This window comes from Micropterus dolomieu, linkage group LG01, assembly GCF_021292245.1.
Source record: "Micropterus dolomieu isolate WLL.071019.BEF.003 ecotype Adirondacks linkage group LG01, ASM2129224v1, whole genome shotgun sequence".
Taxonomy (NCBI): Eukaryota; Metazoa; Chordata; class Actinopteri; order Centrarchiformes; family Centrarchidae; genus Micropterus; species Micropterus dolomieu.
Window position 1 is genome coordinate 23,288 of NC_060150.1, and position 14,797 is coordinate 38,084.

At 40.7% G+C, this 14,797-nt stretch overlaps 1 protein-coding gene across 1 annotated transcript in view; it reads right to left on the minus strand.

The window, feature by feature from the left end:
* LOC123970650 (NLR family CARD domain-containing protein 3-like) overlaps window positions 1-9,587 on the minus strand; it is a 20,024-nt gene extending 10,437 nt beyond the window's left edge. The window contains exons 1-6 of the mRNA XM_046048828.1: window positions 9,442-9,587; window positions 9,223-9,354; window positions 7,534-7,683; window positions 1,422-1,500; window positions 1,064-1,292; window positions 492-906 (exon numbers count right to left, since the gene is read on the minus strand). Of these exons, the coding sequence (XP_045904784.1) occupies window positions 492-906; window positions 1,064-1,292; window positions 1,422-1,500; window positions 7,534-7,683; window positions 9,223-9,354; window positions 9,442-9,578 (1,142 nt within the window). The 5' untranslated portion in view covers window positions 9,579-9,587. The remainder of the gene's footprint in view (window positions 1-491; window positions 907-1,063; window positions 1,293-1,421; window positions 1,501-7,533; window positions 7,684-9,222; window positions 9,355-9,441) is intronic.
* Between the last annotated feature and the right edge of the window lie 5,210 nt (window positions 9,588-14,797).

Consider the following 14,797-nt stretch of genomic DNA (forward strand, 5'->3'; position numbering starts at 1 on the left):
GCTGGTTTCCTGGATGCTGTTTCAATCTGTCTGACCTCATGTTCATCATTGACCTCTGCAGTCCCTCCCTCTGTGATGTAGAGCTCTGTGTAGATCTGGTTCAGAAGGGTTGGGTTTCCTGCTTTAGCAATCCCCTCAAACACACACTGGAACTTCTTCTTCAGCTTAGATTTAAGTTTATGCTGGAAACAAACTGGAGCAAATGTGTCTGAACGAACACAAAACAAATAAGATCATAAATAATTTGACAGTTCTAAGAAATGCATATATAAACGTATTGCCCTCCATCCCTTGAGATATCAGTAAATGTCCCGTTTATTCAGCATGTAAAATATTTAGAGAAATCCTCTTACTGCTCTGCAGACGCTCAGCCAGCTCCTCCTGCTTCATTCTCCTCAGGAAGTGCAGTGTGATCTTCAGAAATGCCTCTCTGCTGCTCCTCCTCTGCTCTTTCTCCTCACCGTCCAACACCTTCTCATCCTCCATCTGACTCTCTAAGAATTCTGGGTAATCTGAACTCAGAACCTTTTGGAACTTCTTCAGTTCGTTCTTCACAAAAGTGACAATGTTCTCCTCCAGCAGTTAAGACTGTTTTCCCAATGCCAGCCACTCCCTTTGTCATCACTGTTCTGATCGGTTCATCTCTTCCAGGTGAGGCTTTAAAGATGTCTTCTTGTCTGATGGTTGTTTCTGGTCTGGCTGGTTTCCTGGATGCTGTTTCAATCTGTCTGACCTCATGTTCATCATTGACCTCTGCAGTCCCTCCCTCTGTGATGTAGAGCTCTGTGTAGATCTGGTTCAGAGGAGTCTGGTTTCCTGCTTTAGCAATCCCCTCAAACACACACTGGAACTTCTTCTTCAGGTTGGATTTTAGTTTATGCTGGAAACAAACTGGAGCAAACGTGTCTAAACAAACAAAGAAGATCATTACCTGAGTTACAAAGCAAATATGACAATTTCATTTTTCTAATGAATTTATATATATATATATATATATCAGTAAATGTCATCAGTAAATGTCCCGGTTATCCAGCAGGTTAAATCTTTAGAGAAATCCTCTTACTGCTCTGCAGACGCTCAGCCAGCTCCTCCTGCTTCATTCTCCTCAGGAAGTGCTGTGTGATCTTCAGAAATGCCTCTCTGCTGCTCCTCCTCAGCTCTTCATCCTCACCCTCCAACACCTCCTCATCCTCCCTCTGACTCTCTAAGCATTCTGGGTAATCTAAACTCAGGACATTCTGGATCTTCTTTAGTTCATTCTTGACAAAAGTGACAATGTTCTCCTCCAGAAGCTGGAAGTCAAAATCATGGAACAAAACATCAGATCCATGTTGTTACAGACTGGCAATCAATTCAACCAAAAAGTGCAGCGTGGAGATTATTGTGAACAGAATAGATGGAAAAGTAGTTGTTGTACAGACCATAAATATGGAGTCCAGGTGTGTTTGATGCTGCTGGGCAGACTGACCACTGGGAACCTCTGAGCTCTGCTGGTGGACTCTGTGGAGGAATCATGAAGAATAAGCTCACATTATGTTTGTCCACACAGAGACAGACACAAAACAAAGGTTCTTCCAGCTGAAGCGAAAACCAGACAATACTCGATAAAACCAAAGCTAATTTGCAATTTCACACCAAACTGAATGTCAAATGAAAGTTAGAAATGTACTGATCTGGGCTACATGTAAGTAAACAGGCACAGGTGTTGTTTATAGAAGTTGGTATGGCTTTTCCTTTTGTACTTAAAGAACATGCATATATTGTGTTGTTTTCCACTTGTTTGACACACAAGACATTTTTGAGCTGAACATTGTCTCCTCCTCTTTGAGCTTAAGCAGCCTGTAGTTCCCCCATAACACCCGTTTTCTGCATAAACAGAACTCAGAACAGCCTGACGTGACGCACCGTGGTGCAGCCATCAGTGTTGCTCTTTTTGCTAACTACTGATGTGAACATTGTCAGCAATGTAATTACCTGAACAGTAAGAAAAAAGTTTTCCATTGGCCTTTTCATTATTTGTATCTTTACAAAATTAGTCTGCATGTTGATCTGTTGTTGTGCACAGTCGTGTTGTACAAAAGACTCTAAATGTTCTCTTTCATTGTGTAATATCTAGTATTTCAGTTGAGAAAGTGAGAGAGCAATCAGGTCGGGTAACTGGCGCAGGGTGGGATGATGGCGCAATGGATACGATGCCTGCCTTTGGTGTGAGAGACCCAGGTTCAATCCCCCACTGTGACCCATCCACTATTGTGTGAGCAAGACACTTAACCCTTGTTGCGACCTCTGACCTGTAAGTCGCTTTGGATAAAAGCGTCCGTTAAATGAATAAATGTAGTAAAATCAGCCGATGACAGTGCTAAATGTGTGACGTCACCATTGCAGAACTACCGGTGAGACGACTGTATCGTGCATAATATAACGGCTTTAAGAGGTGTGCGTCGATGACAGAAGTAAGTGTAAATGAACTTTGAGTGTATTACGTTTTATAGCAGTTAAATACCGTTACAGAGTTAAATGATCGCGGGAAAGCCGAGTGGTAATTACTCAACGTAACCCTAGTTCTATGAGTGTGTATATTGTTTGGATTAAATTGACCTAAGAATCCTTTCGATTTGGTTAACAGACATACCTCATGTTGGACATGTTTACAGGAATGTCTGTGTTAAAGAGCTGTGTGGCTACTGTTAAATGGATCACTACATGCTGTTACTAAAGGTGTGGGATTTAATTTTAGTTTCACTTTCATTTTAGTTATATATTAGACAGTATATTCTCACATATTCCTGTTCAGATAATGATAAGAGTGTTGTATGGTGTACAGTATATGTACAAAATAGTATTGCTCTCATTGTTTTAATTTATTTTTTTACTACAGAACACCCACACCCACACACCTTTATGTCCTGAATACAATAATGTTGAACCATCCTTCCATCTCGACTCTCATTTCCTCTAAGAAGTCAATGTCTGTCCTGATACTACAGAAGTACCTCCTGGACTTAAGTAGTGTTCTGGCCGACACTCCAGGTGGAGAGCAGTGATAACTACGACTGTTTACAACCCTGAACCCTAGCTGTTCTCACTTACAACTGTAGGAATTGAAGTGACTCTTATTATATCTTTAATCTGTTTGGCTCAATTCAAACGGTCACTGATGTGTTTTCCCAGTCTATTTTGGTTTATTCAAACTGTGGCATGAACCAACAACGGCTTTAAAAGGAAGGTCTTGGTCCATTTTCAGGAGCATTCTCATACATTAAATTTGTGGTTTAAAAGCTAAATGGATGTTCTGGAACTAAGGCTACAATATAACAAGATTATTACTACTCTTGGTTTGCTTGCAAAAAGTCAGTGTAAACATGAAATTAGAGAATGTTGGACTGAGAGAGAACATTGTACAATGTCTGAGATAAAAAGAAAATGAATATTAGACCAGACCACAGCTGTACACTGCATACCTTTACTAAAAATGGGGCTAAAAAACACCAGACACCAGATTATACATTGTAGGTCCAAACCAGGTCTAAATAACAGAGAATGGAGGCCCAAAGCCTAACAGGTTAAGGAAGGAAAGTAAATCAACAGTGTTTGAGGAATGAGACCAACTGAGAGGCAGAAAGCCTAGGCCCACCCTATATGCAGAATACGTAATTGTGAGGGACCTAGAGAAAGTTCAATCAATGGCCCTGACCCAGAACAGAGGGCCCCCTCTTCTATGGATAGATCATAAAGCTATAGAAAAGGCAAAGTCACAAGTTAGTGTTATTACATTCTGTTGCCCACATGGTGCTTCTATGTTTTGTTTGGTATATGTTTATTCAGTGCTGGTACTTGTATCAGAGGAGTCAACACATGTGCTGGTGGTGTAATAGAACTGATATCCCGCAGTTAAAAGCAGTGTGCTTCAGTGGGTTGTTCAAGTGATGGACTACGGTTGTGCAGTGCAATACATTCCACTACAAGTAATCTGTGTGTGAATAAAAAAGAGTGAATATTTAATCCACTGCATTACTTTTGATACTCTATTTCATTGGGTTAATGCAACTATAGATAGCTTCTGTTAGCCATTATAGATAAGAATTCGGAGTTAAGGTGCTTGCCATGTGATCCTTCCACTCATTATATTATATAGTTTCAAACACAACAGTTTATGGCCCTCTGCTCCCCTCATTAGTTCAAACTTGTTCATTAATATATTGCGTGTTACTAGTATTGTTAAGTGTTTTATTGTTAAGCTACAATACAAAGAGGCAAGTATTGTTACCTGTACTGGTATTGAGGCTTTGCTAACTAGAATACCTGTAGGTAGGGATGGGGATTGAGATCCGGTTTTAAAGGACCCGGTCCAAAAAATTCTCAAAACCTGAAAATCAATAAGGTCTCGAGTGTCATATCTGGTTTAAATTGATGGATAAGAAAACTAATGTTATTTATTGATGGCACTGAAAGCGGTATTAAACGGGCCTGGGACTGTTTATCATCAGGCTGCAGCCTCTGCTGCTCTCTGTTCCTACATACACACACACACAGCGAAAGGCTGACAGCTACGCTCGTTACTGTCAGTACGTGCAATAAAACCTTTGCGAGTAAAAACAGGTTCATTTAAACTGCTCTGTCTTCAATCTGTCGTCCTGTATGTTATATACAAGCACAGCTAACATTAGCATGGCAATTAGCCAAATGTTAAAAACAAGCTAAATAGAAAGCTGCCTGTCTGTAGCATAGACTGGTTGTAAGTCTAAAAATTTGGCACATTTTTGTGCTCGTCCTTTGACCAGGTAACGTTACCTGCAGGCAGTGAATAACAGCAGAGAGGAGGAAGAGGAGGAAGAGGAGAGACTGATACAAACTGATGTTATGAGTTATATATAGTGACTTTGTTCTTGTAAACATTAATGTTGCTAATATAGAAAGAACATTTAGCTGTATTTAAAACATTAAATTCTCATCCTATAATGATTTTAAAAACAGCCAAGCAGCTATGCACACTTCAGATTATTTATTTTGATTTATCGCAAGTCACATGTCATCTCAATATGTAACAATGTTATCGCACATTGAATATTTTCCTCATACCGTGCAGGCCTACCTCATGCCTGTTGGGTCTGCTCTTACCAAATAACCGTTACCAAATAATAGTAAAGCACCGATAGTGGTATCGATAAAGAATTGGATCGTTAAACAGTCATAATAAGGGTATCAATATCAATAAAAATGAACGATCCCCATCCCTACCTGTAGGTTTTTCACAATAATACCATCCTGCTATTTCGTCAGTGTGAGGATTTAACAAAAGTCATAAATAACATGAAGTCTTATGTCAGTGTTAACAGTAGCTTAACACAATGTTAATATGTCTGAGAATCCCTTGTAATGTGTTTTTGGAATGCAGTACTAGTGTAAAGGTGGAGAGAAATGTAATTGTAGTCATTTGATTACTTCTTCTGTGTATGACCATTAAGTCTAAGAGACATATTGTGATATTCATTATTGTTTATATTCGGTTTGGTAATATTGTGCATATTACTGCTGGTGAAATTATTGCATACATATGTACATACATATCAGGTAGGCCGACCTGATGATATTATATCATATTACTTAATGCCATGACTTGACTCAAATGATCTTTTTCATATTATTATAATTTGATATATCTTCTCCACCATTGCTCATAATAATAATAATAATCATAACCTCTCTACCTAATTCATCATAACCTGGCCTGACCGTCAAGAAAGAATAGTGTATGTTCCTTCTATCTAATATTGTGTTGGTCATACTATACACTGATTTACTGCTTGTCCATTTTGAATAATACAGGAAGGTAAAGATCTTAAAAATTAAATCACATATTAAATCGCAATTGCACTATTGAAAAAAAAAAAATCGCAATTAGATTATTTTCCAAAATCGTTCAGCCCTAATTCTTCATGATCCGGTGTGTAGTATTTAGGAGGATCTACTGACACACAATGAAGTTATATTTTTTAAGTTATATTTTTATTACCTTAAGGGTGATTTATACTCCTGCTTCGGGTCTACGCCGTAGCCTACGGCATCAGCTATGCACGTAGCTACTGCAAAGGATACATGGTTTTGCGTAGTTTACACCATCGATTAGACGCAGAAGTATAAATCACACTTTAGAATGAGTCATTTCTATCTACATACACCGCGGGTCCCGCATACAACGCTTGAAAATTATATGAAAATGACCTAAGAAATGGTGCCTATTTTTTTTATATACTTAAAAGTACCTTACTGTTCACAAGTTTGGAGTCAAATTCTTTGTTTTCAGAAGAAAAGCAGAGTTTTTGTCCATTAAAATAATATCAATATGACGGCTGATTTGTAATGGAATATCTACAGAGGCGTACAGAGCCCAATTTTAGCAACCATCACCAATGGATCCTTGGCAGCCAGTCTTAAAGAGAGAAGCACGCAAACATTGCATAGTCTTAATAAGTGGAAGAAGCAATAAAAGTTGCCTTTTTTAGATTAGTTGAGTATCTGGAGCATCAGCAGTATAGGCTCAAAATGGCCAGAAACAAAGAACTTTCTTCTGAAACTCATCAGTCTGTTCTTGCTCTGCGAAATGAACTTCATCTCAGCTATCAATTGTGATTTACGTTAAATGCTAACCATTACCTTTTTTCGGGCTCCGCTCTGTTGATTTAATGCTTAAGATTCATTCAGACCAAAAGAGAAGTGAGCGTTGGGGGTGGTGCATTAACATACAAAGTCAATCCAAAGATGCAGAGAGCCGTGACTTCCTGTCGGGCGATGCGAAGGGGGCAATGAGTAGGGGGCGCTGCCGGCGACACAAAGGCCTTCGCGTGAGTTGAAAATTTTCAGCAAGAAAGTCGCATGATCAGTTTGATCTGTTTATTGCAATTAAATCACAGCTAAATGTTTACTTTCAGTTCATACAGCTGTAGCTATCGCGGATTGTGTTTATTTACGTTATCGCGTTGTGTGTGAACAGTTGTCCAGCAAAGAGAGATTTGGGAGGATTAAATTTACGTTTGGTCTGAAAGCCGCATTAGACCGGGTGCTTTCTGTTTGGATGCTGAAGCATTGCCTTTGTGCTGTTATAGTAGGCTAGCTCTGTTTTACATTATACACACTGTACAGAGTTGTAGTTTCTTTTAACTTAAAATGATGCCATACTTTGGACACTTTCTGTCTTATATGATTTTTAGTAATCAGGTTATTCAAATGTCTCAATGAATTGTTTCAGCTCAAATCCCTTATTTAAAGTCTTTGGAAAGTGAAACATTTTAGGACAAAATTTAAAGAGAATGCTTCAAGCTAAAAATACTTGATTAGTGTAACTCAGACTGCTGAAGCCTCATTGTATCCTCAGCTGAATCTTCATCATCATTCTAGGAGAACATGGACTTTGTAAGGACAACTGGTCAGACTGGATTTAATGAGGACAAACATCAGCAGGGAGCAACATGAGGAGGGAGACATGAACATTTAGCTCTGATTGGCCAACGCTGTTTAATACTGACTGATACTTACTGTCTGTCAGATTCACGTCCTCGCTTAAATTCATTAAGTCGACCCATTGACCGGTCACTCTTGAAGGACACACAGCTGGGCTCAGGTCCAGGTCCAGGTCCAGGTCCAGGTCCAGGTCCAGCAGAGTCTGGTCCCTGCTGCTGCTCTGGGCTTCAACACAACACACACAGAGGTTTGAGAGTGAATAATGATGGTGGAGTGATTTGAGTCCTGGACAGTTAGAGATCCTCATCTCACCTCTGAGCTTTGGTCTGGCTGTCATGTTCCCCACACAGAGTGCTTTTAGAGGGAGGGACTCCCTCCTCTCTGTCCTCACACTGACTCATGCTGCTCAACTCACATCCACTTTCACGCAGAGGCCTTCACGTGAGTTGAAAATTTTCAACTCGAGCAAGAAAGTCGCATGATGCTGAGTCGCAATAGCCTGTCAAGAGTTGAGATTGTCCGGACGTCACAGACTGCTTCAAAGCGCTGTGTGGAGAAGACCCGGCAGAGTGGGGGATTGAAATACCGCTGGCCGGCGGAGAGCTGCTAAACTTGGGGGAGAAGTTGAACAGAGCCGGGAGCAGGGCTGCAGCTTTTAGACACCCCTAGTCGGTCTGGATTCTGCTCGGACAACTAGGCCGTTTACTCGTGGGAGGAGCTCGGAGTAAACTAAGTAAAATTATCTCTTTACTTTAGTTTTTGGGATTACAACATTGATTTATACTTACTCAAGCTTCTCAGCAGCTAGCTTCTGTGCATTTTCACACCGTTGTTGTTAGCGTCAGTGTTCACCCAGAGCTCTGTTGGACTACTAATTCATATTTATATAAGAAACGGACAAAACTGGACATTACTTGGAGAAAAGAAAGGAAGAAGGTTGAGCTATCTGGTGAGTCCAGAAAAGATGTGTCTGTAAATTTATTCCAGCTGTCGTTGTACTTTAGTGTGAACAAGTTAGCATAGCCCTGATCGATCCGAACTCCATTCAGAAAACATATGTATGTTATATGTTTTAACAAATCGGCATTATATTGTAGTTATTTCTGCATCAGTTTGATCTGTTTATTGCAATTAAATCACAGCTAAATGTTTACTTTCGGTTCATACAGCTGTAGCTATCGCGGATTGTGTTTATTTACGTTATCGCGTTGTGTGTGAACAGTTGTCCAGCAAAGAGAGATTTGGGAGGATTAAATTTACGTTTGGTCTGAAAGCCGCATTAGACCGGGTGCTTTCTGTTTGGATGCTGAAGCATTGCCTTTGTGCTGTTATAGTAGGCTAGCTCTGTTTTACATTATACACACTGTACAGAGTTGTAGTTTCTTTTAACTTAAAATGATGCCATACTTTGGACACTTTCTGTCTTATATGATTTTTAGTAATCAGGTTATTCAAATGTCTCAATGAATTGTTTCAGCTCAAATCCCTTATTTAAAGTCTTTGGAAAGTGAAACATTTTAGGACAAAATTTAAAGAGAATGCTTCAAACTAAAAATACTTGATTAGTGTAACTCAGACTGCTGAAGCCTCATTGTATCCTCAGCTGAATCTTCATCATCATTCTAGGAGAACATGGACATTATAAGGACAACTGGTCAGACTGGATTTAATGAGGACAAACATCAGCAGGGAGCAACATGAGGAGGGAGACATGAACATTTAGCTCTGATTGGCCAACACTGTTTAATACTGACTGATACTTACTGTCTGTCAGATACACGTCCTCGCTTAAATTCATTAAGTCGACCCATTGACCGGTCACTCTTGAAGGACACACAGCTGGGCTCAGGTCCAGGTCCAGGTCCAGCAGAGTCTGGTCCCTGCTGCTGCTCTGGGCTTCAACACAACACACACAGAGCTTTGAGAGTGAATAATGATGGTGGAGTGATTTGAGTCCTGGACAGTTAGAGATCCTCATCTCACCTCTGAGCTTTGGTCTGGCTGTCATGTTCCCCACACAGAGTGCTTTTAGAGGGAGGGACTCCCTCCTCTCTGTCCTCACACTGACTCATGCTGCTCAACTCACATCCACTTTCACCTGGAGAGGAAACACAAATCATTCATCTGCACATCAACTCAAATCCTCCTTTACAGTAGAAAGGAGCAGAAATACTCAAGAAAACTACAAGTACTTTACATTTGGAGCCTACTGGATTACTTAGTTTCCACTACTGTTACCCAAGCAGATAGAGCCTACCAAAATAAAAGACTGATAGTCTCAATAAAGCTCATTGATAAAATATTAAAAGTTAATTAATTAATTATTAATTATCCAATCCAATCCAGCTTTATTTCTAAAGCACATTTAAAAACAACCAAATTGACCAAAGTGCTGTACATTGACATGAATCAATAAATAGACAAAAATAAAACACCAAACAAAACAGCAACATACAGCTCATCCTGTATTAAAATCCAAGGAGTAAAAATGAGTTTCAAGTAGCGATTTAAAAAACGTAAGGCTGGGGGTCAGTCTGACATGAAGAGGCAATTCATTCTGCAGTCTTGGGTCTGCGACTGAGAAAGCTCGATCCCTTCTGTTGTTGAGTCCATGAAGGACTTATTATTTAGATTTCATTCCAAACTGACTTAAAGAAGGAACGCTAGCACGGACGTTGTTAGGCCTATTTTAGGGAGGCGAAAGCTACCCAAACATGATCCTTAGCCCCCACTCAAACAATAAGAAAAATAATAATTAGATAATCTGGCAACCTGTCCAGGGTGTACCCCGCCTTTCGCCCAGTGTAAGCTGGGATTGGCTCCAGCCCCCCGCGACCCTGTATGCAGGGTAAGTGGTTGACGATGGATGGATGGAAATAATTAGATAATTACAGTGAAGACATGTACTCAACTAAGAGAAGCAAGAATTGAAAGATACGAATACGAGTCACGTTTTTTTTTAATCCAGATTACTGATATAGATGGATTTATTGTTGTTCATTTCATTTGGTTTTTTATCTTTATGTCTTATTTGCAGCCTAGTTATCATCTTCATCATCCACCCTCAGCCCAGAGTTAAACCTGCACGCCCTTCTGTTCTAACCTGGTTCTAACTCTGCTGTCAGCTTCTCAGCAGCTCTGACAACAAACTCACATCAGAAATGTCCAAATGTCACCATCTGGCCAAAAGAAGGATTTACCAGTGTGCTTTATACTGTGTGAATCTTTCTTCTCCGTACACATTCCAGTGTGTAACATACAACACTCCCATTGTTTAATGCAAGTGAAGAGAATCCATACAACATTTATTCAACATATATAGCACATACATGCTTTCAAAGGCATTGAAGATCAATCTATGGCTGCAGAACATTGACTCTGAAGCCATGAGGTACGAACATTTTACAAGGTCTTCAAAAGAAAGTCCAAAAACATAAATAAATTATAAAAGAAAAGGCTGTCAACGCTGAGAATGTGTTCACAGGACGTGACTCAGGTGTGTGAGGCCATATTTAAAATGTTCTGGCTGATATTGTACAACAGTATGCTTAAATCTTTTCATTTCAAGCAAAAAACTCTTAAAGAGCAACAAACTACCTTGGCATGTGGCCTTCTTAATTTCTAATAGTGTCCTTCAAAGTGTTGACCACAGACTCCACACGCCTGTGTGTTTTTTGAATAATATATACATAAATGCCAATTTGTTTGTACTCATAAGGGGAGGAGCTGCTCTCATAAAACATAGGAGATAAAGAACAGCTTGGTCAGGTCAAAGTTCAACTAAAAAGCCAAAGTTGGCTTTTGTTTTATTTTAACTTTGCTTTTTGTTTGTATTTGTTAGCATACAATATCAGCCACAACATTTTAAATGTGGCCTCAGAGGCCTGACTGACGTCCTGAGAAGACATTCTCAGCGTTGACAGCCTGTTTTTAATAATATATTTAAGTTTTTGGACTTTCAGAATCAGAAGGATTGCCAGGTAGTGTTTTACACATACGAGGAATTTGCTGTGGTGATAAGGTGCTACAGGCAGACAAACATACAGTCAACATAAATAAATGTAGAAATATATAAATATGGAATTGAAGAACAAGGTTGCAGATATATACATGAGCATTATTCTGGGTCTGTGCCGTGCAGAAGTAACGGAAGAGAATATTGTGTACATATAAATATATAAACTGACAACATAAAAATATAAAACAAAGATCAACAATCAACAACAAATATGTGCAACGTGCCAGGTCTGAGCCCGACACACTGAAACAGTATTTACATGTGCAGAGACATTCATATCGTTTGCAAGAGGGGAGTGTCAGTGGGGGACCCGGGTCTTGTTGATGAGGTTAGCTGCAGATGGGAAGAAATTGTTTTTGTGGCGAGAGGTTTGGGTCCTGATGGACCACAGTCTTCTGCCAGAGGGGAGGGTCTGAAACAGTTTGTGTCCGGGGTGGGAGGGGTCAGCTGCAATCTTTCCTGCTCGCCTCAGAGCCCTGGAGGCGTACAGATCCAGAAGAGAAGGAAGATTGCAGCAATCCCCACATCTGATGAGCCCAATGAGGGTGGGGTCGTCTGCAAAGTTCAGGAGCTTGACAGACTGGTGACTGTCGGTGTTGTTGAGGTGCAGCTGTCGGTTTACAGTGAGAAGAGAAGGGAGGACAGAACGCAGCCTTGAAGGCATCCGGTGCTGATGAGATGTTTTCCCAGCTTCACATGCTGCTTCCTGTCCGTCAGGAAGACTGTGATCCACCTGCAGGTGGAGTCAGGCACGTTCAACTGGGAGAGCTTGTCCGCTGGTGTGGACGGAGATCGAATTCGTTTTAATTCTCCGTTTGTAAACTAAAACGGAGTAGTGTGGAAGGGGCCTGAGGCTGAAGTTGAGCGGAGGGGTCAGGGGGGATGGTGTCTGACTGTCAAAGCGGCAGTAGAACTGGTTCAGCTCGTTTGCCAGGCGAGAATCGTTTATTGAGTGGAGGACTTTGGGTTTATAGTTTGTGATCTGTCTGAACCCCCTCCAGACAGAAGTGGTGTTGTTTGCAGAGAACTGGTTCTTTAGTCTCTCTGAGTAAAGTCGTTTACCTTCTCGCACCTCCTTGCTAAACATGTACTTTGACGCCCTGCACCCGGCTCGGTCTCCACTCCTAAGTGCCTCCTCCTTTTTCAACCTCAGCTGTCTGAGCTTAGCTGTGAACCAGGGTTTGTCATTGTTATAACTCACCCTGGTGCGTGTTGGTATACATGTGTCCTCACAGAAGCTGATGTAGGACGTCACAGCCTCTGTAAACTCATCCAGATTGTTGGTAGCCTACTTGAAAACGTCCCAGTCAGTGCAGTCCAGATACGCCTGGAGGTCCTCAACAGCTTCACTAGTCCACTTCTTTGATGTCCTCACTGCAGGTTTACAGAGCTTTAGTTTCTGCCTGTAAGCAGGAATTAGATGGACCGTGACTTGGTCAGAGTGTCCCAGTGCAGCACGTGTGACGGCGTGATAGGCACTGCTAACTGTGGTGTACCAGTGATCCAAAGTGTTCCCCTCTCTGGTTGGACACGTTATAAACTGTCTGTATTTGGGGAGTTCTTGGCTGAGATTTCCCCTGTTAAAGTCACAGAGAACAATAACAAGAGAGTCCGGGTTTTTCTGCTCCACACACAGAATCCGGTCGGCCAGCATGCGCTGTGCGTCCTGAACGTTGGCGTGCGGCGAGATGTAAACACCGACCAGAGTGAATGAAGCAAACTCACGGGGGGAGTAAAAAGGTTTATATTTAATGATAAGAAATTCCAGATCAGGAGAACAGAGCTGCTGAATCACCGTCACGTCGGTACACCGGCCACTGTTGATATAAAAACAAACACCTCCACCTTTTGTTTTGCCGTAGAATTCTGTGTCGCGGTCGCTCTGTACAGTTGGCCAGCTGCAGCGCGGAGTCCGGTATCAGTTCAGACAGTCAGGTCTCCGTAAAGCACAGGACAGCAGATGAATAAAAGTCTCTGTTTTTCCCCACCAGAAGCTGAAGTTCATCCAGTTTGTTGCGCAGTGAGCGGACGTTGGAGAGAAATATTGGCGGTAGCGGCGTGCGGAGTCCCCACCGGCGAACACGCATGAGCGACCCGGCTCTTTTCCCTCTCCTGCGTCGCTTCACAGCGCGAACGACTGTGAGCGAGCCCTTCACCAAAATGTCCAATAATTCCCCAGATGACGCGAGAAAAGTGAATTAAATCCGTGGGAGTTGCTTCCCTGATGTTCATGAGCTCCTCCCTGGTGAAAGAGCACCGGGAATCACAGCCGAAAACTGAATTAACACACAAAAACAAAACAAAGTGCACCTAACAACGAGGCACCTATACTCAGCGCCATCTTGTTTAAAAAATAAACAAACAAAAAAAAAAACACATTTACCATGATCCACAAATATTTTACTATGCACAAACATGTATTTTTACATTTGTGTTGTGTAGTCATATCTACAAAAATACAGTGCTATTGGCAAAAACTTGTACTTGTTGATTAATTTCTACACATGAAAGTTTTGCACATTTGTAGATTGCTTACGGTCAATTTGTAGCATTCCTTATTTACATTTTCCCTTAGGGGTGTACTCACTTTTGTTGCCAGCGGCTTTGTGATGTGTTATTTTGAAGGGACAGCAAATTTACACTGTTGTACAAGCTGTACACTCACTACTTTACATTGTAACAATGTGTGATTTCTTCAGTGTTGTCACATGAAAAGATATCAAATATTTACAACAATGTGAGGGGTGGACTCACTTTTGTGAGATACTGTATATGTTTGTGGATTGTAAGATATTTGTGGACTTTTTTTTATTACACAGATTCCCGTGGAACACATTTCACAAATAAAAAATATCAAGTGACCCACAAATTGACAGGAATCAAATCACAAATGTGCAAACCAGTTTCACATGTACGTGTGTTATGAATCTGATTTTACACAACACAATGTAAAAATACATGTTCGTGTTGAGATGTACAGATTGCAATTTTCTTGGCTTATTTTGATTTTATTCTTCTCCAAGAGCTATTGCTGACAGCATACACCAACATTCTTTATCAGCACCAGCATAAGCATTTGGTACAACCTACGTTATTCGAAAATATTTGAAAGAACACATTAACATATTTCTACTAGGTTATTTCTCATTTTCAGTCTTCGTAATTCTCCAGCTTATTGCTTTTCCCTTCAAAACACACACCTACACCTATCTCTCACCCTGTATTAATCAGCTCTGGCAACTTTACTCATTTGCAGTTTTATAAAATGAAAAAACTCACATTTATTAAAAACGTATCTACCAAGCTGTCGTCATACACCTA